General features: G+C 42.1%; 5 protein-coding genes across 6 annotated transcripts in view; 1 reads left to right on the top strand and 4 right to left on the bottom strand.

Annotated features, from left to right (window-relative positions):
• The window catches only part of LOC116392093 (monocyte to macrophage differentiation factor 2), a 7,052-nt gene extending 3,979 nt beyond the window's left edge, over positions 1-3,073 (bottom strand). For both annotated transcript variants that reach the window (XM_031863244.1, XM_031863245.1), the window contains exon 1: positions 2,572-3,073. In XM_031863244.1, the coding sequence (XP_031719104.1) occupies positions 2,572-2,585 (14 nt within the window). In that variant the 5' untranslated portion in view covers positions 2,586-3,073. The remainder of the gene's footprint in view (positions 1-2,571) is intronic.
• A 1,051-nt stretch (positions 3,074-4,124) lies between these two features.
• arpc1b (actin related protein 2/3 complex, subunit 1B) lies at positions 4,125-10,095 on the bottom strand. Its single transcript, XM_031863230.1, has 10 exons — positions 9,809-10,095; positions 9,110-9,252; positions 8,246-8,350; positions 7,163-7,385; positions 6,953-7,060; positions 6,609-6,839; positions 6,444-6,519; positions 5,286-5,485; positions 5,055-5,145; positions 4,125-4,553 (listed from the first exon to the last, which is right to left on the bottom strand). The coding sequence occupies exons 2-10, from the start codon at positions 9,171-9,173 to the stop codon at positions 4,515-4,517; spliced, it is 1,137 nt and encodes a 378-aa protein (XP_031719090.1). The 5' UTR covers positions 9,174-9,252; positions 9,809-10,095; the 3' UTR covers positions 4,125-4,514.
• A 1,561-nt stretch (positions 10,096-11,656) lies between these two features.
• Positions 11,657-17,817, bottom strand: arpc1a (actin related protein 2/3 complex, subunit 1A). Its single transcript, XM_031863233.1, has 11 exons — positions 17,524-17,817; positions 16,780-16,873; positions 16,365-16,469; positions 15,958-16,180; positions 14,958-15,065; positions 14,689-14,792; positions 14,476-14,584; positions 13,990-14,065; positions 13,717-13,910; positions 12,578-12,668; positions 11,657-12,471 (listed from the first exon to the last, which is right to left on the bottom strand). Exons 2-11 carry the CDS (start codon positions 16,841-16,843, stop codon positions 12,433-12,435), a joined length of 1,113 nt encoding a protein of 370 aa, XP_031719093.1. The 5' UTR covers positions 16,844-16,873; positions 17,524-17,817; the 3' UTR covers positions 11,657-12,432.
• Positions 17,818-18,662: 845 nt separating this feature from the next.
• Positions 18,663-20,223, top strand: LOC116392096 (cell death-inducing p53-target protein 1-like). The gene is made up of 5 exons (XM_031863250.1): positions 18,663-18,805; positions 18,897-19,022; positions 19,481-19,510; positions 19,630-19,804; positions 19,903-20,223. The coding sequence occupies exons 1-5, from the start codon at positions 18,745-18,747 to the stop codon at positions 20,018-20,020; spliced, it is 510 nt and encodes a 169-aa protein (XP_031719110.1). The 5' UTR covers positions 18,663-18,744; the 3' UTR covers positions 20,021-20,223.
• A 1,685-nt stretch (positions 20,224-21,908) lies between these two features.
• Positions 21,909-25,973, bottom strand: part of abcg2b (ATP-binding cassette, sub-family G (WHITE), member 2b) — a 7,623-nt gene continuing 3,558 nt past the window's right edge. The window contains exons 9-15 of the mRNA XM_031863215.1: positions 25,769-25,920; positions 25,169-25,258; positions 23,782-23,906; positions 23,164-23,318; positions 22,957-23,046; positions 22,800-22,852; positions 21,909-22,686 (exon numbers count right to left, since the gene is read on the bottom strand). Coding sequence (XP_031719075.1) covers positions 22,539-22,686; positions 22,800-22,852; positions 22,957-23,046; positions 23,164-23,318; positions 23,782-23,906; positions 25,169-25,258; positions 25,769-25,920 — 813 coding nt within the window. The 3' untranslated portion in view covers positions 21,909-22,538. The remainder of the gene's footprint in view (positions 22,687-22,799; positions 22,853-22,956; positions 23,047-23,163; positions 23,319-23,781; positions 23,907-25,168; positions 25,259-25,768; positions 25,921-25,973) is intronic.

The following is a 25,973-nucleotide window of genomic DNA, read 5'->3' as shown; positions in this document are numbered from 1 at the left end:
ACACACACACACACACACACACACACACACACAGTTCTAAGATTGGTGGGAACCTTTGAACCTTAAGATGTTTCAGCCAAAGATAAAAGATAAACCTCCTAACAGCATCATCCATACTTATACATATATTACAAACATATAACCTACATCCATACTTATTTATGTGCCATCTTCTCAGGGAAAAAGATAACATTCTTCCTAAACAATTTCAAATGTTTCAGTCCAAGTGGAGGGGTATCACCCTGAGATCTGTCCACTCTATATTTCTGTGTTGTGCAACAGTGTGAAACGGTAGAACATGATGTTCTCCTCCTACGCGTCACCTGTTTTAAACCTTTTTAAATCGCTGATCAGCAGGTAAAACTGAAGGAGGATGGAAACATATAGACAATGGTTAAAACATGTCTTAACAAACATGTTTCTTTCTGCATTTTGCTCCTGTTCCTGAAGCAGTTGGTATTAGAGTGACACTCTTTCAGAGTTATTAATACTAACTGACCCAGCCCAGAAAAAAAACACTGTCCTGTCCCAAATAAAAGGCTTCCTCGCTTTGCATCCAAGACTGGCCTCACGAGACTAACTCTCTCTCTTTGGTGTGTGGTATGTGTGTGTGTGTGTTTGTCAGTGCCAGGCCCAGCAGGCTTGGCCGGGTCATTAATGACTTTATCAAGCTGGCTGTTAATTACCAGGCCAGAGGCCAGGCAGAGAGACACACTAAGTGGACAGAGAGGAGCAGAGCTGCGGAAGCATCAGGACAACTCTTCTCATACGACAGCAGGACGGACAGACGGAACGCTCTCATTGTCTTATTGAACCGTGAAGACAAAAACCTCCGTCCGCTTAACGGTGAACATGAATTAACCTTACAGCCTGTTTTATGGTCCAGCTAGTCCGACTCTTTGTGTGTCAGTCTATCAAGTATAAAAAAAAAAAGGAAACCGGTGAAAAAAAAAAAAAAGAACTTTCCAGTATAGAGCTGAAACAATTAGTCAAATAATTGATTCGTTCACAGATAGAAAATTTGTCAGCAACCGTTTTAATAATAAATTGATCGTTTAAGTCACAGGCAAAAATGTCTGGTTCAAGCTTCTCAAATGTAAGGATTTGCTGCTTTTATAATCGCTGCATATCATTATAAATGAAATATGTTTGGGTTCACCTGGTGCTGTGGGACGTTGTGAAAGTCATGTTTCATCATCTGATGTTTTAAAGGCGACAATTAATTTATTAAACTAAAGAAAGTGGAAATATCCATTAGTTGTAATTGTATATTCTAGTGGACTTCATTGCGTGTTTCGGTGTAAAAATGATATCAAATAGATTATTTTCATTATTGATTAATCTGTCAGTAATGTTTTTGATTAATTTTAAACTGTATAAACACAGAAAAGCAGCACATTTTCACATTTGAAAAGCTTAATCAACACAGAATATTTTTAATGTTTCCTTGATTAAACAACTGTAACAATTAACCAACTTTGAGAAATAGCTTTCAGTCATTTTTTGTCCATTGACAAATCCATTAATAGTTTGAGGTCTCATGTAAAAGTGTGAATGATTTTAGCAAATAAACAAACATAATTACGATTATCTAACTACTTAGAAAAGAATAACAGTAACAGTTATGGCATCTCGTGCAGGACAAATCATAATAAAGATATTTCGCCTATAGTCTCCAATACAACACAACATTGAACTTCACATGAAACAGTTTTTCATCGTATCTAATTTTAAGTACGATATAAGAAGGTTTGGCTCTTGGTAAACAACACACATTTGGGTTCAAAAGGGCTTATCAATGTGGTTTGCTCTGGAGTTAAAACTATTTTGCTAAGCTGTTAATCGTTTCACTAATTTTTCAAGAAGAAATACCACAAACATGCTGATTTCTAGCATCTTAGATATGCTGATTTTTCTTATTTTATATCAGTGTAAACTGAATATCTTTAGGCTTTGGAAAATAAGACATTTGAAGATGTCACCCTAGCTCTGTGTGATGGACATTATGTACAATTGTCTGATATTTTACACACCAAACAATCGATTAATCGAGGAAGCAATCAGCACATTAACTGGTTGTGAATACAATTCAGCTGCAGCCCTGGTCTGCTCTGTTTGACCTCTTCCTATTGTGAAGCACATCCATGACAACCTGGAGCCAGACTGTTTTCTTTCATGTGTAAGTTCAATTATAAGAGAGGATGTGTGTTTGCGTGGCCCATTGTGTGTTGCAAGAAAGACTGTGCAGACAGAAAGGAAAAAATACAGAGGAGACAGCAACATGATGATGATGAGGAGGAGGAGGAGGAAGAGGGACTTGGCAGGTGTGTGTGTGTGTGTGTGTGTGTGTGTGTGTGTGTCTAATAATGATGCTTGTCAGGCAGATAAACCCTGAGCTGCACAATCATCAGTCACAAGATATGTTGAAATGTAAACGTTGACTTTTTAATTTTTTTTTAAACAGCTCGTTCCCAAACCCTTCATCCTCTGCATCCTCATCCTCCATCAGGTACCAATATGATTCATTTTTCTTTGTATTATCAGCGGGATATAAAAAATGATCTCACCTACCTTATAAGATTCATTTACAGTGGAAATAAGCAACAGTTGACAGCAGACAGACAGTATTGGCTAAAGCCCGAATCCCCTCTTGAGTGTGCAGCGAATAACGCGCCGATCACTTCTGATCCGGTCGTAACGGGCAGGTCTAATGTAACGTAACGAGCATCGTCGTTTCACCGGGGAGGACGTCGTCCTGAATCCTCATCTCAAGCGGCACCGGGAGACGGATGCATCCCGACCCAGCTGCCTCCAGAGGCTCCAGTCCGGAAGTGTGGGCGTCGGGGATGGTCTCTCTGAGGGGACGGCCGCTTTCCCTGCACAGTGGTGATGTTGGAGATGTTGGTGGTCTCTCTCTCTCCCCCTCTCTCTGTCTCCCTCCCTCTCTCTGTCCGTCTCTGCTGGAGCTCCAGCCGCCGGTTCACCTCATCACGACTCGGTGAGGTTTTTCATCACTGAAGGATGCCACATCATTTTCTCAGGGACCGATTCGTGGCTGAGGCGATTTACCGATTTGTTGTTGTACGTGCAGTTCCCGGCTCTACCTTCAGGTGGCGATGAAGGCACGGAGTTGGAGGCCGGTTGAAGATATATGATGATGATTGTTTTGCGTTTTATTATTGTTCTCAGGTAAAGAGACACACTACTTGGAGGGGCACGTGGGTCAATTCATTAATCCTGGTTAGTGAAACAGTTTATATATTATTGGTCAAGACGGAAAAAACTAACCCCCGATGATGTCATAGTGATGTCATCTGGGTTATCGATTGACGATTGGGCTAAACAAACTGGAGAAGGGCTTGGCTTACCTTAGAAATACTGTATTTCAGAATTTTACACAAAATATATCCTCCTAATTTTATTATTGCTAATTTACAGCTGTTGATATTTCTGTTAGCCCCACGCCCCTTTATTCCTCTTTTGTACATTTATTTTATTTCTCACTTATTTTAAACATTTTGGAAAGCTCTAGAAGCCACTAATTCTGTACAGGGGAGGGCGGGGTCGGTTGGGACAGTGTCTTATTAGCAAAGTTAGAAAGCAACAGTGCCTATGTTCAAACTCAGCCACACCTTCTTTACTTTGAACCTGACTATTACATTGACATTACATTTTAATCACAGTTTTGAAATCTAAAGCGTACATTTTGGGCTCTTTTGTTAGTTTTCTTCTTCCATACTGTGTTTAAGTTATGCCACACAACTAACAATTATCTTTTTGACAAGCCATGTATCTCATTTCACTGAACTGTTCCATTACATTGTTAAATGTCTTTACTATTTGTTTTCATCCATGTGTAATTTTTGTGTCAATACAGAATAAAAACTCTTCTTTAGGTTGACAAAACAATGTGAACTCTCATGTACTGAGCTTTTGACCACATCACATGGTCTTCATAAGGAGCATCTGATCTGTTCAAACTTCACATGATTCTGAGCATCTCTGCAACAAATAAGTTCTCAACTGCTGTTTCTAAGAATAATGAGCTTTCTCATGTTGTTAAAACCTCCAGATTCCCCGAAACAATAAGCGATGTGACACACCTGTAATGAACCACGCATTTGTTGAGCACTGTAACAGCAATTGTTTATTAAATGCATATTATGACCAGCATAAGCTTTAAACACATACTGTAGCCTTTCTTCATGATTAATATAAAATTCCTGCTTTAAGCATTCAGCTCAGACGGAGCTGTCTGTGTTTATAGTTACCGAACTCATAAAGCACCGTTTGCAGACCTGTGGCCAGTCCCTGTACACAGTGTTGAGTTTAACAAGCTCAGCAAAGAGCTTCAGAGGGATTACAAACACTGTGTGACTTGAGTCCGGTCATTTCATTTGTATAGAAAATACCTGATTAAAAAAAGGCCAAGAAGCTTTGAGTAATAAGGCAGCAGTTTTCCTTCATATCTCCAGAAGCTAATATACGTCCGGCGGAGTGATGTAATCTTCGGTTCAGTCTATCTTTAAATCCTTCATTGCAGACTCCAGACTCTGAAAAAAAAAAAAAGATATATTATTATATTATCTTGGAAAACAGCATGTCAACAGAACACTATTAGGGCTGGGTATCATTTAAAAATAACGACACCAGTACCCTTAAAGGGATACCGATACCAATAGCGTGCTTCATTTGATACCTTTTTTTATTTTATTCCATACCCATTATGTGGTTTGATGCATTCAGTTGCATAAAATGCCATCACCACCAGATTTATTTTTAGCAGACGCCACAGGCGTGTGGGTATAGACATACTTTCAAACATTTAGTGGCATCTCAGCACGCTTCACTGCCAACTACATGAAATATGCTATATATATTTGTTTGACTGGAAAAGTTTTCATACTAGATATTACTGAATTATTACGGTCAACACCTTAAAAGGTATTGAGTTCCAATACCCAGCCCCTAGATAAGACACAAATACACATTTGACCATATCAGTGTATTCTTGTATAATCTGCGCAATGTGTGTGTGTGTGTGTGTGTGTTACCTTGACATCCCAGATGCTCATTCCTCCATCCATGCCGGTGGTGCAGAACTTGGTGCACTGGTTTCGTCCTCCTTCCAGCACTGAGATTTGGCTGCAATATAGTTTGAGACAAGTCAAACTCTGTGCAGTTATGATGTTACAAATAAAGCTTGCTGGTTTAACAGAGGATGATGATGATGATGAAGAGGCGGTCTTTAAATAAGAATGTTTGTTTATTTCTCTACTCCTCACTTGATGCTGTTCTTGTGCAGGGTGTTCAGGTCCTTCTCGGTGCTCTGGGTCTCTGAGGCCCGACGGTCCAGGTTCTGGAAACGTTCCCTGGCACTGATGCCCTTCTGGGCCGCCTGCTTAGGAACGTCCAGCTTGCCACCAAATGTCAGACTGGTTTTGGCCCCGTTGTACACAAACAGCACCGGGTAACAGTCGTGGCCCTGGAGGAGCAGAAACACATGAGGAAGATGTTCTGTCTGGATAACATCAGTACGGTAATATGAGACTGGATATCGCTCGCGAGTTTGTTTTTATATCCAGTTATAGCTCGAAAGCTCAAAGCCATTTTGTGTAGAGTCTTTCAAAGTATTTTGGTGATGTGTCCCCGTCTGTAACAATGCCTTTTTTTTTTTTATATCACCACTGTGAGGAGCCAAAGTGAAGCTATACACATAGTGGCTTTAAAGCAAGACTATGTAACTTCTGAAAGAAGAAGAAATAACACATTATTTACAAGCAATACAATGCACTGCTATACAATACCCTCAGGAGCGATTTCACAAAAGGACTGCACGGCTTTTGCAGCCAGAAACTGTGTAATACTCAAAGCACCCGCAGAGGGTGAAATGCACCAATAACTGTGCTGCCAAGCAAAGACGGCTTCAGTGCTCCTCCTGTGCTATTTGAACGTATTTAAATGAAGTCGAACATCTTGAGAAAAATCGTCTCAAGCCTCATTGCAAATACGGTCCAATTCACAAAGATCAGCACTAATATTTAAAAATAAAACTATTCTGAGTCTTCAGAGAGTTGGTGGTAACTGGAGCATATTCATACTGACAGACTGGGATATACAATTAAATAAATAACAATTAAGGGTTCTCTCTGTCACATTTAAATTCCTCACCTGAAGTTTTTTTATCTAAGCTTCATTCAGTAGCTCTCATTCTTTCCAGCTCGGCGAGGTGAGAGTTCCACAAATGTGAACCTTAGTTATTGCAATAAAACTCAGGGGAAAAAAGGCTCTCTGTGAATTCATCCTATATTCTATTTAGAGGGGAGTTTCCACCAAAAACAGCAAAGCCGCCATATTGTGACATTGGTTGATTAACTCTGGGTTTATTTGAAGGCTCACGGCTGAAATGTGTTGGCTGTTGTGTTAATGTGTTGAATACTTACAGCTGCTACTAAGCTGTTCTCAGTGATGAAGGTGACACACAGCAAAGGAAGAGACTCAGAGCTCAGACTGTTCACCCTGCGGAGTCATGACAAAAGGTCAGAGTGCATACAAACACCCACACATACACACAGAAACACAAGTATGCAGCCCCGCCCTTCTCTTACGTGCCAGTCTTGCCTCCCTCTGCGACAGACACCGTGGAGTCGTGGGAGGTCCAGGCCAGGCGGTTGCCGGAGTGTGAGAAGCAGACGCTGTGCACCCAACCTCCAGCTGTGGTCTCACCTGCTGCTCCAGACCCGCCAGATTCAAACAACATCTCCCCGAACGGCATCTTGCTGCCCCAGGAGGTGGGACCGGGCTTCTCCTCCACCTCCTTTATGTAGGCGGAAAACACCCTGTGGGCGAGAGGGGTCGAGATGTGAACAAGATAGAAGGAAGACAGAAGGAGGCAAAGAGGTCCTCATAAGTGTAGTTACACATTTGCACACCCCTTTTGATTCACTCATACCTGCATTTGAAGTCACAGCATCCAGCAGCCAGCAGGACGTTGTTGGGATGCCAGTCCAGACTCAGGATGGTGGAGCGGATCGGCTTCTTGATGTGCTTGCACACCCACCTTTAAATAACATAAATTAAATTAAATATGCTAGAAGCGTGTTGGTTCATAATAATCAAATGCACCCTTTTCATGCACGAATCTATCTTTCGAGAACCTCACCAGTCGTTTTCCTGCTCAAAGTAGCAGATGGAGATGAGGCGTGAGCCGCTACCTACAGCGAACTTGTTCTCTTGTGGTGACCACTTGACGCAGCGAGCGGCGCGGTTGATCCTGAGGATGACCAGGGTGGGCTTCCATGAGCCCTCTTTTAGGGTCCACACATAAGCGTTACGGTCCGCTCCGCAAGTAACTATACGGTTACTGTCTGTAGCCCAGTCGATGCCTGCAGGAGAAAGAAACTATTATCTAATCTATGTGCATGCATTATAGTATATATTTAAAGGAATAGTTTGACATTTTTGGGAATTCGCTTTCTGACCACGGGGCACATGAGGAGATATTTTTTAACTAATTACATTAGTTCAAGAACTATTGGAAGAGCAACTCTCCCACATAAACTAATAATAATTGTGTTTAAGAGACACATTGCAAGGGCTTTTACTTTTTAAGAAGTGAGATGGAAGATGGAAAAAAAATTGAATGGGTCTTTAAAAGGTCCACTTTAACGTCCGTATGCTAATATGATTAGCTTATATTAAAACAAAGACTGGAAACAGTGAGAAGTAGGACGGCCCATTCACCAACAATGTGTAATTTTTGCATGCACTTGTATGGATTAAAACTACAAGATACGAGATCTAACCTGTTAGTTGGAGAGTTTCAGAAATAGCTGGTCCCCTTTGGACACAGCCAGGCTAACTGTTTCCCTCTGTTTTCAGTCTTTGTGCTAAGCTACGCTTACCAGGCTCCAGCTTCATACCTACTGTACAGTCAGAAAGTGGTTTTGATGTTCTCGTCTATCTCGACAAGAGGGAAAATAAGTGTATTACCCAAAATTAAGTATTTCTTTAAATCCTCCACTCTGTTAATTAAGTACCACTGGAGAGGAGAGGAGACATTTTGAAACATGTTTAGGAAATGCAAGACAGTCACTGGACTCAAATAGTGGACTCACATACCAAACCACTTTGCTACTTAACATGCTCAAGTAGCATAGGATTTTACCTGAACATCTCTTAACTTTGTGGAAAACAAATAAAAAGCTTCTTCAAGTAAATTACTGAGTGTGTGACTGTGTCTCACCTGTCACCTGCCCATTGTGCTCCTTCAGCTCGTGGATCCTGTTCCACTTGGTCCCATCCTTCTTATAGATGTGGACCTCATGGTTGTTGGGGCACAGGGCGATCTCTGAGGAAACACATTAAAGTACTGCAAGTCAGTGAAACATGTAAACAGGAAATTCATCAGCGTGAGGACTAAGTACAGAGTGAACGAAGGGAGAAGTTTGTGGGGCTGATCAGTGGAGTGGAACACCGAACAGCCGACAGAGAAAACTAGAGAAATACAGCATGTATCTGCCCGCAGGCAGCACACAGACACATGGTATCTTTAAATAGACAATGCTCAAGAACTGCAACCTTCCTTCCCATAATGTAGTAGCAAACCCTGCACATGTTTTAGTCAGCAGATGAGTCAGATGCAGTGTTTGTCTAAAAGCAGCAGTGTGGGCGCTTTAGTGTGCATTTTTGTTTTCTTTGCCGAGTGTTCAGCCTGCAAGCTGAGAAAACTTGAAGTGCTCAGCTTACAAGTTGAGTGAAACTACAACTGTATGACTCGACCACACGTCCGCTTTGCCCAGAAACCAAAGCGCTGATCAAAACAGCCAAATATGGCATTAGTTTCCTGCAGCTAACCGAGCACAAGAGCCTCTCTGAAAGGGCCCAGACACCACCCTTACTGTTACAGGAAACAGGAAATACCTTCTACCACCTGGGAGCCAATCACAAGCCTCTGACTATTACACTATTTGTTCTTTGGCACAGACACTAGTTGAAGCAAGATGTTCCATGATGTCTGTGAATAAAACGACAGTTTAGAGAGGAGACGACTCAGAGCCACTGAAATACAAGCCCCGGGTGACCAATCACAGACGGCGAGCAGACTTACGTGTACGATCTTTGTTCCAGGCATGGCAGCTAATTGGTTCCAGCAGGAAACTATGGTACGCCATGGCCAATCAGATGTTAGAAACAGACCAGGAAGGGCTGTGAGGAACCAGCGTCTGGTGAGCTGGGAGATAACGGTCACGTCTAGAAAAACAGAAGTTAAAAGATTCTTGTTGTAAGGAAGGAGAGAAAACACACGAACAAAGTTATGAACTATAATTAAATGTACAAAACTATTTATCACGACACATTCATCAAGAGTTGGTCTAAACTATTTGAGGTAAAAGAGAAATAAAAAGAACACAAAAGCAGCTGCTTTTAACCCTCTGTGCACAGAAAGACACACTGAACTTATCTCGATCAGGTTGTGTTAATGAAATCCAGACTTTCAGTGGCATGAGAGGAATGATGCAGATCACGGGTAAGACACATCCACAAACAAACTTTATAGCTAGAGCACACACCCAGGAAATAGAGAGAAGCATCTGCATCACAGTCATTTTACAAGCACTACTGACATAACATCCACGTTTCTGTGCTCAAGTAAGTGTGTGTGGGTTTGAGTGCCTGTTGCATACTTTTAGCTTTTTCCCTGAAAATACAGTACACGTACAAAGTGTGCGCGTGGGTGTGTGAGTTAGTGTTACTGACATGTCCAAACATACTCAGTCAACTGTTAAATATTTTCTAGGCTACTTACCCTGAGGGTTGGACAGAGATGAATGGGTGAATAGCTGCAGAGATGGAGAGTGAGGGAGAAGAGAGAGGCAGAGGAAGGCGGCGGATCAAATAAAGATGAGGGTGTTTAGCTCGCGGACTCTGGCCAGTCAACGCGAACGCCAACGACAGAGTGAGCTCAGGAAGAGAGAAGCTGAGCTGAGGAGAGGGAGGAGAGGTCAGAGGGGGAAGTGGAGGAGGGTACAGTGAAGCTCAGGAGGGGAGACATACAGGAAGTTTATGCAGGCTCACGCTTGAGGCAGAAAATGGGTGTAACAGTTCAAACAATGGGGGAGAATGTGAGCAAACCTTTCATTTTAGAAGAGAAACAAAAGGGAAAAGGGGAGAATAGAGGGAGGGGCATGAACACAATACAATGTTCTACAAAAAGCAGGAAGTAGAAACTGAGGGGGAAGCGAAAAGAAGCATGAAAGACACGGAAAAGAAGGGGGAGGGCCGTATAGTCACTTCTGCATAAAGAAAGAGGAACAAGGAGTAGGGGAGGGATTAAACTGCAGAAGGGGGGAGGAAAGCGTCAGCTGCAAAAAGTTGACGATAGAAAAGATTTGCTCCCGCTTTTTCCAATGTATTTTGAGTGATATTACCATAATCTAAGCAGTTCAGATTTCCTATCTCCAAGTTTACATGCTTTAACCGAAAGATGCCCTCACTTTTCTCTTAAAATCAGGCTTGGATGCTGTCTTAGGTTTAGACACTTTCACTCCGTGCAAGCGTTTCCTCACATAAAACTGAACTCTATATTGATCGTCATTATGGGCGTGTAACAGGCTGGTGTTCAAACGGGGCTAATTATGTCTTACTATATACTATAGTCAGCTGAATTTTATTCATTTTTTTGGTAACTTTTCTCCATAGAATGTGACCCTGACAATTTATATTATAAACACCACTAAAGTTTTGATTGCATAAGGAGGCAGAGGCCTAGAGGACGAAATGAATATGGCATTTCTGAGAAAGTAACCCTTAAACACACCCTTGTTACTGTAAATATGAACTTATGTACTGGTGACAATGTCTACTCTGGAACTTTATACATTGATTTTGTTGTTTTAGCCTCGAGGATGAATGGCGGTGTCGGTCTGTCATTCAACCACTTTGGTCCAAACTGAAATATCTCAACAATTAGGTGGATTGCCATAAAATGTTCACACTTAAATCACACACATCCATCTACTAGCACCACCATATTAACACTGTGTTCCAAAAAAAACTGTTTTAACATTGCACCTTGAACCCTCTTGCTCACATATCCGCTGCACAGAGGATTGTGGGTAAGATAAAGCCAGAAAAGCCTGCAAAATGTGACCCGATGCAGTAGACATCCTGGTATTTTTTGCATACTGCATATTTTCTAGCATACTAAATAGTATAGTGGTGTGGGTGTTGGAACATCAGCGTCATAGCATTGCCATTGCGAGCTTGTTAGCATGCTAACATTAGCATTCAGAGCACAGCTGTACCGTAGTACAGCCTCACAGAGCCACCAGAATGGCTGTGACCACCTAGACTTGTTCAACATGCATTAAAAATACGGTAACAAAAGAAATCCATGGCTGCTTTGAAGAGTAATGATATGAACCTGAAGCTCGACTGAAGTTTCAAGGGTTTCTTCTACAGCTACCTCGTATTAATTAAGTCTCTGTAATAAACGCACCATGAGATCAATGAAGAAACACAGAATTGTTACAATAACTGCACGGCACACAAGAACAAATATGGAATGCACATTAAAAAATGGAATATACTACTACTGCAAATCCACTAAATGTATCTAGTCTGGCAAAGACAAAGGAAGAGAACAGGCGAGTCGTGTACTTTAAATGTACTTCATCTTTATTTCATGTCTACCTCATGATCGGTTACATAGAAATCCTCCATCTTGTGTGGTTTTAGTGTAGTAGCTACAGAGCCTAGCGCTGGCCAGCCGTGACTCCGCCCAGCTGCTTTCTCTCTCCACCATCAGAACCTGTACAGCTCTCTACAGCCAACCAGCAACATGACCTCAGAATATCAATAACCCGGGTCCAAATCTAAACAGTGACTTCACCTGCTGGAGAAGATCTACTGCACGCCAGCAAGTAAAGCATCACGTCCTCCGTTCTACTGAACATTGGCATTCAGAGATCATGTTGCGGTTAATCTACAGGTGAAATACAGTCCGACTTTTGGATAAAACGCACCTTTTAGTGTTCAACTTTTGGTACAGGAGGTTAGAGAACATAAAAACACACATTTCACATCACGTTTTAATACGTGTCAGAGGACCTTTTCCCACTTTGACACCTGGTTAACCTTCATTTAAAAACAAAACAAAAAAAAAAAAATCAACAGTGATGTCACGTCAGCTCAGTGTGTGTAGTCTATGCGCGTTTGTGTACTTTAGTGTGTGTGTGTGCGTGCGTGAGAGTGTTTACACACACCCATAAGAGTGCGTTATGGTCTGATCAGTGCTTCAGCAGACACCATTAGGTGGTCAGTTGTGTGTGTGTTTACTGGTTGCGTCGCAGGAGCGAAGGGGGTGAGGTGGAGGAAGGGAGGGGGAGAAGTGAGGCCTGCTGCGTTTCTTCATTCGTTTACAAGATTTCTTCACATGATGCGGAGACCCTGGATAGAAGCTTCTAGACTCTGAGGAGGTAGACGCAGAAAAACACACAAGAAAGAGTTAGAGCCGAGAGACCTGGGAAAAAAATTCATCTCTGAAGAGGATTGCTGATTTTATGTGTGTTTGTACCTTGAAGTCCCAAATGGTCATCGCTCCATCGATGCCTGTGGTGCAGAACTTGCGACAATCCCGTTTGTCTCCTTCATAGATAGACACTTGGCTGAGGGCGAGACATGAAGATACATAGACAGTTTTAATAAGGGTGAAGGAGTTGTAATATAGAAAATCAATTTCATTATGGGAAATTCACCCAACCAACACAAAACATACACGTGGAGTCGTTTTTACAGGGATATAAAAACAGAGAAAACAAGGTGTTAATCAGTGAGCTATAGATGTGCTGGTATGTGGATTTTATTACCTTTGGACAGAGGCATGATTGCAGTTTGCCCCCCCAATTACAGACTTTATGCTAAGCTAAGCTAAGCTAAGCAGCTTCATATTTACTGTGCAGATATGAAAGTGAAATTTAGCTTCTCACCCAAACTGGTTTCCCCAAATCTCTAACTAAGCCTTAAAGAAAACTACATCATACAGTCCCTGAAATAAACATACAAAGAAAACAAGATGAAATAAAGAAACACCATGAACAAAACTTCTGATGAAGCATTCAGTAAAGAAAATTGTTCCGTTTGGAAACACAGGAAGCTGAACGGATCCGATTATCATCAGTGCTTGAATTCGAATGGGCTCCAGTAGTAAACTATGGCTGCACATTATAATCATCAGCTCAAGCTAAGTTAAGAGAACAAACAGTTGTCTAGGGATCAGACAAAGAACACAACGTCACGTTTAAATAGACAAGTTCAGGCTATTCACTGAGGTTTTGGACTGCAATAAATCAATCCCACCATCATGAAGGTTACAGCGCTAGTTTTTGCTGAAATTGTCTTAGAGACATTGTTGTTTGAGGCTGTGGTGCTGTTGACTTCTATTGTTGTATTGTACAGTGAGGCGTTTCTAATATGTAGTCACTACAAACACCAAAGCAGCCTCCCGAAGTGACCACAACATTGACTCACTCCTTATTTATTTTACATTACAGAAAATTGAATTAAACATTCAAAGTCCCTTCTGTTTACACTAACAACTACCAAATTTTTGAACATCTGCAAATATCTAAACCTAAAATAAAAAAAGGTTTTGAAGGCGTCTTAAGATAAACTCCACATCCTGCCCATTCATAGATTCCCGTTCGTGTGACTTACGTGATGCTGTTCTGGTGCAGTGTGTCCAGGGCAGTGTTGCGGTCCTCGGAGGTGGCTCTCTTGTCCATGTTCCTGAAGCGCTCCATGGCGGAGATGTTCCTCTGGATGCTCTGCTTGGGTAGGTCGAGCTTTGACACAAATGTCAGCGCTCCACCATCGTCGCACCGGAACAGCATGGGGCAACAGTCGTGGCCCTGAAGACGCACACAACAGATCTACATTCCTTACCGTATACTTGGACATAGACATATGTAGTAACTGTTGTATTCTTACCGCAGCTACTAGACTGTTCTCTGAAACAAAAATGACACTGAGGAGAGGAAGGAAGTCCGTCTTCAGCTGTGAAGGACTAAACACACAAATGAATTAGCATCTTGAGAATCAGATGGTTTTACTGTACTTTAAAAAGATTACACAGGCAGTATAACTACAAACTATTTCAAAATTGATGTGTTGTCACAGAAATAACTGGGCTGCCTACGCTGCAGTGCGTGCAGGTTTCCAGGGAGAACGTGTTGAGTTCTTTGGCACAGTCTCAATCCCCGCCCTGTCTATTCATGTCTCCGGCAATTTGTCGACACCAGCATGTCATTATGTTCGTGTGGAAGAAATAAAAGCATATATTGTAGTATAGTAACTAATACTTGACTAATCTTGCCATCTTATATCATGTAGTTGACAAATTAATTCAAGGTTTTGTTTATCTCACAAACACTGTGCCATCAAAGGCAGTGTAATGCCAGTAAACATTGAATATACCTGGCAGTCTTAGAGCTGTCCACCACAGTGACAGTGCTGTCATGGCTGACCCAGGCCAGGCGGTTACCAGACGCTGAGAAAGAGACAGAGTGGACCCAACCCCCTCCACCTAACACACACAAAGAGGAAGATCTTGTTTAGTTCAATGGATTACTTCCAGTCGTATGAAAAGGCTTTTGTTATTATCACATATAAAAAGGCACAGATACAGACCCGCTCCTCCAAATTCTGCGAGCACAGCTCCAAATGGCATCTTGCTGCCCCAGGGTGTGGGGCCTGGTTTCTCTTCCACCTCCTTAATGTAGGCTGAGAACACCCTGGAGGCCAGAGAGGGAGGGGGAGGGGGAGGGGGAGGGGGGGGGGAGAGAAAGCAATAAAAAAAGACCAGAAAGCAAAAGAGTGAGTGAGGACGTTGGCAGGCTTCTCATCATTTAAGCGTCGTCTCTTGTCCCACAACTCGTTTCACTGTTAACGACATTCACCTGCATTTGAAGTCACAGGATCCAGCAGCCAGCAGGATGTTGTTGGGATGCCAGTCCAGACTGAGGACGGTGGAGCGTACCGGCTTCTTGATGTGCTTGCTCACCCACCTGGAGTATTAGAAAAAGCACAGATATCTTAAAATATGAATGAACACAGCACTTCTATCTAATAATTATGTATAAATTCAATGATTCAATCAATTAATCCGATATACTAATGTTATTTTTTCAAATGTGAACAATTTGTGAGTGTAGTTCAGCAAAACTAAGCTGTTTGTTTTATTGTCGGCTGTCAATTTAACACAACACATCGAGTTGTGCAAAAAATAAAATAAATGAAGATTGAGAATCAAGCAGCCCTGGTTTGAGAGACGAAGAGACTTTGTACGCCTGGAAAAACTGAATCAATGAGCAGTGTAACAGAAGAGACTGGAGCAGTGCTGAGAATAAGAGAACCTTTCAAGCCTGGGACTGGATCTTTATCAGTCTTTTGGAAAATACAGAACTTTGGTTTTCAACCAGGTGACAACAAACAGGTATACATTTAGTTTAAATCAGGCGTTGTGACGAAAACGCTAATCCTCCCATTCATGTGAATGTTGGTAGTGCTTTTTAAGCTGCGACGGTGGGGACCACAGAGGATGCCGAAGAAAAAATAAAAAGCTGTGGAAAATCACTTAACCAAGAACCCTGCAGTGAGGGAGTACAAAGACATTCATCATCACACAGCCATTAAATGGGCCATACAAGCAACATTCGCACGCCACAGCACAACCCTGCACTAATAGTGCAACAGTGAATGCATTTATTTTTACAGAATAAATAAATAAATAACACAATCTAACTGCAATACTGCCCTCAGAAAAGTGACAACACACTACATGTTAGAGTGCAAAAAATAACTCATACTCCCAAATCAAAACATGGTTAACCAATCAGAAATATCAATTTGCCGGTAATCTTGTGTCAAAAAATGTAATGGTTGTACAAATAGTCTCACCAGTCATTCTCAGACTCAAAGTAGCAGACGGAGATGAGTCGAGCACCACTTCCAACTGCAAACTTGTTCTCCAGTGGAGACCACTTGACGAAGGTGGCGGCTCGGTTGATCCTGAGGATGACCAGCGTGGGCTTCCATACCCCTTCCTTCTGGGACCACACATAGGCGTTACGGTCCGCTCCACATGTCACTATACGGTCACTTTTGGGAGCCCAGTCAATACCTACAACACAACGCAGAGAGATGCAATAGCTGACTGACTGACGCAACAATCATGAAGTGAATTACGACGGCACATTCTAGAGCTGAATAAGCTTTAACACAGATTGAGCAGTCAGAGTCTGTGTCGACATGAGCTGATGACAGTTCCAGTCACACTTGTTCAATTGTTTTTGTCATAGAAATACCTGTTATGTGTCCATTGTGCTCCTTCAATTCATGAGTCTTAACCCACTGGTTGCCACTCTTTTTGTAGATGTGGACTTCATGGTTATTTGGACTGATGGCAATTTCTGCAGAAAAAAACAAAACAATAAAAACAAAAACAACAGGATGCAAGTACAGATAACAAACATGCTGAACCAGTTTCTGCTATCTGCCAAATACCAAACTGGACTAACTACTTGTACAAGTTCACAAATCCTGAAAACAAACAGTGGAACAATAATGTTTTTGTGGCTGAAGTTGCACTCCTGTTCACTTAAACATGCCATTGTCATTTGTTTTCAAACGCATAACCTGTAACTCGATGTCTTAACTGGTATGTAGTGTACAAGCTGGTGATGGTATTCTCAAATAAATGAGGGCACTGTTGAGCCTTACGTGTCCTATCCCGGTTCCACGCGTGGCAGGTGATGGGTTCCAACAGAAACTGATGAAGGGACATCTTGTCTGGGTGTGGTCCTCAAGTAGAACTCTGCGAAGTCACACAGCAAAACTTAGTTTAGCAACAAGCGACACACACACACATACCCTGTGAGCTGAGCTGAACTCTCACTCCACCAGCTTTAAAGCCCCACAGATGACAGCATATATAACAACTGTTAACAACATTGCAACGTTACTCGACTACCATTAGTTAACTTGGGTACATTAACTAAACCCAATCAGTCAAAACATTGAAAGGCTCATTCAATTAACGTTAGCTAATAATAACGTTAGCTTGGTTATATATTTTAAGCTAACAGCTGATATTCACCATAGTCTCACATTTTAGTACCATGACATGCGAAGTTGAACACTTTTACGAGCTGAAATGGACTTTCTTTGCTAGCTACTGTCATATTGCTGACTGGGTTTGTTGCCTCGCTCGGTTAATCGTTAACAGCAAAACATTACTAGCAAGTTATCAAATTGCTAGCTTAGTGCCCACCGGTGTTAGATAGGCCTGGCAGCCAGATTGGTCATTTCTGGAAATATATCGACGTTTTGCTACCCAAACGCTTACCGGAGAGGCCTCCCTTTTCTATGTCGGACTTCGGGTTTTCCTTGGAGGAGATGCCTTTACTTTCAATGACAGCTAACACCATTAGCCGTACATTCCGCTAGCGGCGCATGCTAACTTACCTCGTCAGTCAGTTTCTGCACACTCTCGTTAGCCGGCAAGCTACGTTACGCTAGCGGGGAAAAGGTTAGATTAGGAATGGACCCGAATTCGTGGACTCTGGTCAGTCGACACGAATTCGTCCAGGAATGTTGAGGAAATGTCAAGACGGCCAGTAGGATACGACCGGGGTGCATCCGGCAGTTAAACTTGGCAGCAAAACCCGTTGGATGCCTGGCTGATAGCTAGCTTAGCCTCATCACGCTAGCTGTTACATTCAACTGAAGATCCTCGTTCACACCGACGTCTCACACTCACACGCTACGACGAGTGCGAAAGAGCGCCTCTAGTGGTTCAAATAGAAACATCCAAAGTGTCCGAACCAGTTACAAAACACCACCATCTAGTGTACGATGTAGACAAATACCCTATAAAATTCACAACTAGTATACACTGAGATAAGGGAAATAATTCCTTGATTCTCAGGGGGCCTGAAAGCCACATATTTGCCAATAAAAGTAAACAATATCAGATACGGGCATTAAGATTGAGCTTAAAGGGTGCATTGTGTCTAAATTAATATAAATCTGGAATTAAGTACCATTTCATCATGGAATACTGTACAAAATGCACAGAGGATGGGAGTAACAGGTGGTAAATATGGGCTCAGAATCGAATTTTTGCTCCAGGGCCCCCCGAGAAAGATAATCTAGCCATGTTCTTATCCTCTACATCCTGTGCTGGCGCCGGCTCAGTTCACAGCAGAAATGGAATCCACAAGTATTGTGACCGGGATGTGCAGTTATGTGTGTCCTGCTAATGAGAGTATGATCACTGCTTTATTATGGCAATATACTTATGGGTTGCTAGAGAGTTAGTTATGATGAACTTTAGGCCACTCCAACACACACACCTGAAATTCTATTTTATTAATTTGGCAACATGTAAACCTTTTAAAATTAAAGGAATTACAGGCGAGCAATCTCCATTTGATGTGCAGTAAACATAAGTTAAGGGAGCAATGTAGTGCAGCTTTTCAAACAATTACCTCCAATTCACTTCTGCCTCATTTTAAAATCATGCTGCTGTTGCCTTGTGGGTAATAGGTTCTCAAACCAATCAGAGGAGACTTCAATTAGTACCGCTCCATTGCACCTGGTATACCTACAAATGAACTGCTGCTGGCTGCTAACAAATTCAGATTGTCACTCGTTTTTCTGTTGTGTACATCATCAAATTGTTAAATGGAGTCATTAGCAACAGAGGATGAGCTTTTTCCTACACCTCCACTGTACTTCTTACCAGGTAAAATACTTTCTTAATTTACTTGATTTGAAATGTTTGAAAATATCAGTTTTCAAAGTTAAAAACAAAACGTGTGACTTTGTTTTTACAGGTGAAAGTCACAGTGGGCCAAGCGTGAGGTTCTACCATATTCACTCACCTTCCACGCCTCCACCACCTTCCTCCACCTTTTCTCCTGGAGTTGGCTGCACCACTGAAACTCACGCACCTCTAACAGGTTCATGCTCACTTCTCATCTGCCTCGATTTTGAATATATAGAATAGGCCGGAAGGTCACATTTTCTTTGTTCACAATTCAGCTATGTTCTTGCCTTTTAGACTCAGTTGAGTCGGGAAGTGTTTATTGAAGTGTCCGTTATTTGTGTTGCAAAGTGACTTATACATACTGATTTAATTCCACTGGTAGTTTTGATCCTTATATGCAATGCAAATAATGATGTACCACACATTTAAGAAGATATTATTAAATAACATTTTGAGCAAACTTTTTCTTTACACAAACTTTGCAAATCCTACTTCTCAAACAGCTCTGATCAGATAATGTTAAGGACCTATAGCGTGGCGAAAAGTTGAGAGAAAATCATTGTAATGGTAAAGTGCAATCTTGAAGATTTTCATTTATATAAATGTCTGTTGGGTTATATAATAAAACTGCATGTTGGTATGGAATTTCAGATGCAGCCAAAGACTCCAGACTGCTGAACTGTAAGCTAAAATCCTTTGTTTACTCTCATATAAAAATCAACCAGGACTGCAATTATAAGGATTGCCGCTTTAAATTTTGAAGATAAGCGTTCCTTTTCAACCCGCCATGTCTTCTCTAGTGTCTGCTTCCCCTCAATCGCCTGTCAGGCGGACGCGTGTGAGCTATGAAATGGAGCTGTTTTGCTATCCAGCTCTGACAACATGCCCTTCCTGTCAGACTCGGGTCACCACGCAGGTCACCTACAAAGTCGGGAGGTTCGCGTGGCTCATGTGTCTTGTGTTCGTGTTCTGCGGGTGAGAAAAGACAAATTCAAATGCCTAAATCTGGTCTGGCTCTAATTACCCAGCATCCATCAAAAGACGTAGACTGATGTTTAATTTCTGTCTCACAGGTTGGTGTTTGGATGCTGCCTGATTCCGTTTTTTGTGAACTATTTCAAGGACACCAGTCACACTTGTCCTCGCTGCAAACTCTTCCTCCATATGCACAGGAGGACATGCTGTGAATGAGCACACACACAAGATCAACAAGCAACAGGTTAATGTGTGTGTAAATCCATGCACAAGTCAGTCAGGATAACTTAAAATATATAGATGTATGTTTAATAAATAGGAAGAAGATATGTTGGTTCCTATAATGTTGAAATTAGAAATGTTTTAAAACTATATTTTACATCATGTTTCGTGACAAAATACTATCTAATAAAGGTTTTCTGTGGCAGTTTTTTCTCACATTTTCTGTCTTATAAAGAAGAGCACACAACAGAAAACAATGCTGAGCTTGGACACAAGCAGGTTGTGTATATTTTGATCCAAACAAATGACAGCAAAAAAAAAAACATTTGATAAAATTGAGAACCTAAAGATTTACTTACTAGATTTATCCATCTGCTGATAAAGACTAGGCGATGCAGTTGAATACTGGGAAAAGCTAGTAAGTAGACCTTGAGTTTATTTATTCAATCATTTGTCAAACTACTTTATTCAAGGACAATAATTCTTTCACAATTAAGTCTGACTTTGTTTCTATGGATTTAACCATTGGATTTAACGCTTGGTGCACAGAGCCCCACCTTATTCACTTAAGTTGTCATTACATCCTGTGTGGATTAAGCCTGCATGTGTACTTGCGCAGTATGTAGTAAACATGCCCTCACTGACATGACACCAGAGGATTAGAAGTGTGGGTTTATTTTAGATCATTGAGCCTCAGACTAATGAGCATTTGAGATGCAGCAAAACCCTTGATTCCCCCTAGTCTGAGGTCATACACGCCTTTTGCAGCACGCCTTGCCACGGACGTCATCTGTCCCAGCGTAGATGATCACTGGTGGATCCCAGCAGCAACACACTGACCGCTGATCCCTGCATGGCCGAGGATGCATCGGAGTATCTCTCCTCCCTCGGTCAATCTGTTTCCTCCTTAGTGCCCTCTTTTTTTCTCCTGGCCCTCTAACCGCAAAACTGAACTCTCCTATTTGATCCTGTGTGTTGCCAAAATGCCATTCATCCCACCTGTGTCGATTGCACGCTCTGTGTCAGGACTGACTGCTAAGGAGAGACCCATCGGCAACATTTCATCTGCAACTACTTTGACGAAGGTCCAAAGAGAAGACAAAGGCGGCTCAGTGAAGGAGGAACTGGCTTCAAACCTCAAGCAGCTGTGCAAGAAGAGCCAACCCAGGAGTCACCTGCCAACCGCCAAAGCGGTGTCAGCGGCAGAGCTGCATGCAAAGAGAAGGGAGCGACTGCTGCCTTCATCACAAACGGACAGCTTCCCAGCCTCCAGCTCGGGTGAGTCCCTGTCTAAGACACAGCAGCACAAACATGTGAGCCAGAGCTCTATAAAGAGTGAACGCGAGGTGAAGGCGAGGGCCAGGCATCAGGTCCGTTTCACACTGACTCTCGCACCTGAGGCCGTTCTGCTGCTGCAGAGGAGGAACAACGAGAGACGTCAACATTCAGCGTCCAGAAGCGGAGGAGGCGTTTCTGGAAGCGCCTTGGATTCCAGACACAGGAGAGAAAATGTCTCTAAAAGGCATCAAACGGCGACACAGAGACACAGCACGCCAAACAGCAGAGTCGCTGAACCGGGAGACATAACTTCAATTGTGAAAATCTCCCTTCTGAACGAGCAACACAAGTATGATGATGTGGAGTATGAGGAGGAGGACCGTGGTGTGGATGAGCATGTGGTGCTGAAATGTACAGAGTGGCTCCGTGGGTTAGAGAACACACCAGTGACAGTAGGACACAGCCTGAATAAGAGTGTTTCTAAAGGTGACATGAGAAGGGTTGCTAACTGAGGTTGTCATCTTCGTTTCTGTGCTGGCTAGTTGCTTTTTGAAGGTGTTGCAATAATTTAATTTAATGCAATAGTGCAGCCATAAAAAAAAAAAAAAATATGGAGTCTTTGGTTTGAATATTTTACTCAGTGTAAACATCAAATAGCTCCAATGAATACAACATGATACAGAATATATATATATAGTCATAAAGAGTGGAACATGATGAATTTCCAACCTTAAAGCTATCGGGAAATTGAGGGTTTGTTTTTGAAAGCTTTTCTATCATCTGTGAATCTTTTTCTAAGCCCTGTGATCTGTTTTATGTTAAGTTATCAGTATATTTTTAAGTTTGTTTGTAACAAAAACAATATTTAAAAAAAAAAAAAGACAATTCCTTCACTGTTTCTGTAAGGCACTAATAAAAAAGAGCTTTATGCATTAACTATACTTTTTAACCTGGAGAACTGAGAATTGTGATTATTTTAAAACAAAGGTTCCCAATGAAATCTAGAATCTGCACATTTTTTCTTTACTGTGGCTCACGTTGTCTCACTGCCCGTAAGAAGCTTTGTCAGGACTTAGATGTTGGCTTGGCTGTTGCTGTACATTCCCTCGTGCACAGACCGGGTGTGCTTAGCAGCGGCTTATCCACCTGGGAGTCAAATGTTACAATACGTGTGTTTGTTTATGTGTATATAAAGAGACAGTGCATGATTGATGGATACATAAACGGATGGAAATCATTTCCAGCGGTTTATTCGTCGCAGCTGTACGTAGGCCAGGATCATGGAGACCAATATGATTCCCAGCAGAGCCACCTGGTTCTGCCAGAAGCCCCACACAGAGTAGTCAATGTCTTGGCTTTTCAGAAACGCCTCCCCTGGGATACTGCAGCAACAGACAAAAGAGGCTCAGTATGTGTGTGTGTGTGTGTGTGTGTGTGTGTGGGGGGGGGGGTTATTGTGGTTAAAGGAGTGGCTGTGTTATCGCTCAACACTCACATGGTGGTGTTGCTGTAGAACAACTGTCCTGACATCTCGTTGATGAATGCAGCCTGAGAGAGACAGAAAAGGCATTGGGTTGAACATTCAACCCCGCTGATCTCATTCTCACAACCACACCCTTCTGCTCTTGATCTGCCTATTTTCCATCGCTTACATTCAGTCCATATCTGAAGATACTGAACCATTGCACCCAGGAGAGCCAGCTCAACATGGAATTGAGGTTGACAAGAAAACCACCAAAAACCTAAAAATAGGAAAATGAAGACGGAAAAGAGAGAATATTACACTTGTGAAAAATAACTCTTTTTACACATTATGATCTCAGCCATGTATATTTTGTGTGTGTGCCTCAACATCTCACCATCATGAAGACGAAGGGCAGAGCAATGAGGATGTTAGCCATGGCAAATGAAGAGACACTTGCTGAGACGAGGAAGGCCAGACCGACTCCTGCCAGACTGACCAGACACATGGTCAGGGCGAAACACATGAAGGCCTCAAAGGCAGGCTTCAATCCTGAAAGGGTGGCGGACAAATGTAAACAGGAAGACAGAAATGAGTATGAGAAAGGACATTTTATTAAAATCCAGAGTATTGCTTTTAGCAGGTTCCCTGTTGTGGGTCTTTAGACATGGCTGAAAGGTCAAATGAAAGGTTCCAGATACAAAGAGATCAACAGCAGGATCATAAATTAGGAAGACATGCAAAACTAGAACAGGCAGCTGCCTGTCGTCCAGATTTTATTTCTCAAAACTTGAACCTAATTGGAGTGAAGTCAAAGCCTGTGCGGAAAGAATTTTGGATTGTTTCCTTATTTACGACAGAATTTGATGCCTTCACTCACTACGTCAACTGGGGGGAAATGACAAAGTCCTAAAGTTCAGGTACAACAGTCATCTCAAGGACATGAACATAAGAGCACCTGCACGATACAATATGGTGTGTATTCTCCGTGTATACGGTATGTGTGATGAAATACCCATCATATAGTAGGCGATGGCTGAAAATATAAAGATGGGGATGATGCGGTTGGGGATGAGATCAGCAAAGATCTTGGACAGGAAGTAGACAGACGTGCGGTAATAGCCACTGGAGTTCTCGTGACTGCAACAAATATTAACAAAGAAACACGTTGACAAATACATACAAACATTGTGGCACAGTTGAAAACAATGTGATTGTAAAGGATTCACAGTATTCACTGACAATCTTTGAATTCATGACACAGTGTTGAGCCATCAATGTATATCATATGGCTCGTGCTCATCAACAAATCCCATGAAAAAAAACAATCAACAATGAATTGCACGTTCTTATCTGTGTGGCCGAGGTCTGATGCCGTAGAGCTCTTTTGTTTACCACAAACTGTTAAAAACACATAAATCAGACACGCTCATTCATTCATTACCACGAACATACAAACTGTAGTTTATTTTACTCAATCCCACACACACACCGTCCTGCTGCAATATAAACTGACTATAGCATCAAATGGGCCTGACAGCATCCCTCGTTGTTTACTAAAAAACATGTGCCAACCAGCTAACTGCAGCTAAAGGAGAGTGTTCCCGCCTGCTTCAAGACAGCCACCATCGTTCCTGTACCTAAAAAGTCTGCAGAGTCTAGTCTATATGTCTATAACCCTGTGGCACTCACCCCTATTCTGATGAAGTACTTTGAGAAACTGGTTCTCCAGCACATCAAAAACAACATCCCAACCAACCTGGACTATTACCAGTTTGCTTACAGAGCCAACGGATCCACGGCTCTCCTCTCAGCCCTCACTGGTGCTCAGAGAACAACCTACTGCTCAACGTCAGTAAAACCAAGGAGCTGATGGCATCCTAACTGGAAGCATTACAAAGTGGCATGGGATGTGCACGGCCCAGGACAGGATGGCTCATTAAAACCGCTCAAAACATCATTGGTACCCATCTACCGAATATCAGTAATATTGGTGAGAAGAGGAGCCTGCGAAGAGCGAAAGGGATTTTAACAACACCCACCCCAGCCACAACAAGTTCACCCAAGAGATACAGAAATATCAGTTTCCGTACCACCAGACTTTAAAACAGCTGTGAGACTCCTTCACTCATCCTCCACCCTCCTTTTGTGTGTTTTCTTATGTAGTAAAATGAAACTACAATCTGAATTTTGCTGAACCTAACGCATTGTTGGTTTTGGTCTTTTCACAAGTTTTGTTTACAATAAGAAAAATATATTTTTTAAAACAGCCTTATCCTTCAAATAGCATTGAAAAGAGAAATGTGATCCACAGAAACCTATCAAGACATTGAACATCTTCGTAGTCATGCGCCTTCTGCAGAAGTCTGCAGTTCAACACGTAGCTTTTATCTTTCACTCACATGAATATCGCTCTTTCATTGATAAAGAGTTCAACAGCAGAGAGATTCCCAAACACCATGTTGATGATAAGGAAGAAGAACGCTCCACTCCTGTCGTCCAGAGAGAGAGAGAGAGAGAGAGAGAGAGAGAGAGAGAGAGAGAGAGAGAGAGATATCTGATTGTCAATTAATCTGCTCTGACCTGGGTTTATCCCCTTAAACTTAAGGGTGGAATGGCATCATAAAAGTTTCCTCATCTTGACATCATGGCGACTTATCTCACTCATTTACTGTATTTCAAATTGCATACTTTTGAAAAGTGAATATTTTCTTTTTGTACTTTGACAGCCTAAGTCATAGTTCTCGCAGCCTCTTCTGATACAGAGGTATTCAAATGTGCTGTGTCACCACATTTTACTGTCTATGCCATGTAATGATGTCCAATGAAAACCTTCAATAAAGGAAACACCTTTCATATTATCTTCTATTTCCAATAAGTAGTTACGTTGTATTTTGGCCTTGAGATGGGCTGATTAAAGGGGGCACATGTACAGTAGGGCGAGTTTTCAGAAGTAAATTTAAACTAGCAGTGCTGTTATGCTGCAGGTTATGGTACTGTACCTGTTCTGTAAAGCCTCGGGCAGCGTCAAGGGCATTTGGTAATAAATGAGTCCCACCAGAATAGCAAAGAAGATGTTGAGAGCCAACTGGGCATACGAGGTCTGAGGGTTCCTCAGAGAGTTCAGAACTGTCCTACCACACACCACCCGCAACTGTCTCACACACACACACACACACACACACACACACACACACACACACACAC

Source organism: Anarrhichthys ocellatus, unplaced genomic scaffold, assembly GCF_004355925.1.
Source record: "Anarrhichthys ocellatus isolate YVR2014 unplaced genomic scaffold, GSC_Weel_1.0 scaffold28, whole genome shotgun sequence".
NCBI lineage: Eukaryota > Metazoa > Chordata > Actinopteri > Perciformes > Anarhichadidae > Anarrhichthys > Anarrhichthys ocellatus.
This window is presented reverse-complemented; position numbering and strand designations above follow the sequence as displayed.

What these genes read in the sequence shown, in the direction of transcription:
- LOC116392096 (XM_031863250.1), top strand. Translation starts at nt 18,745, where the DNA reads ATGGAGTCATTAGCAACAGAGGATGAGCTTTTTCCTACACCTCCACTG. An exon ending in AACTCACGCACCTCTAACAG is followed by an intron (nt 19,023 to 19,480) that starts GTTCATGCTCAC and finishes ATGGAATTTCAG; the next exon opens with ATGCAGCCAAAGACTCCAGA. An exon ending in CTTGTGTTCGTGTTCTGCGG is followed by an intron (nt 19,805 to 19,902) that starts GTGAGAAAAGAC and finishes TCTGTCTCACAG; the next exon opens with GTTGGTGTTTGGATGCTGCC.
- arpc1a (XM_031863233.1), bottom strand. Translation starts at nt 16,843, where the DNA reads ATGTCCCTTCATCAGTTTCTGTTGGAACCCATCACCTGCCACGCGTGG. An exon ending in TCCTGTGACTTCAAATGCAG is followed by an intron (nt 14,793 to 14,957) that starts GTGAATGTCGTT and finishes TCTGGCCTCCAG; the next exon opens with GGTGTTCTCAGCCTACATTA. An exon ending in AGAACAGTCTAGTAGCTGCG is followed by an intron (nt 13,911 to 13,989) that starts GTAAGAATACAA and finishes GTGCGTCTTCAG; the next exon opens with GGCCACGACTGTTGCCCCAT.
- arpc1b (XM_031863230.1), bottom strand. Translation starts at nt 9,173, where the DNA reads ATGGCGTACCATAGTTTCCTGCTGGAACCAATTAGCTGCCATGCCTGG. An exon ending in TGCTGTGACTTCAAATGCAG is followed by an intron (nt 6,840 to 6,952) that starts GTATGAGTGAAT and finishes TCTCGCCCACAG; the next exon opens with GGTGTTTTCCGCCTACATAA. An exon ending in GAGGGAGGCAAGACTGGCAC is followed by an intron (nt 6,520 to 6,608) that starts GTAAGAGAAGGG and finishes ATGACTCCGCAG; the next exon opens with GGTGAACAGTCTGAGCTCTG.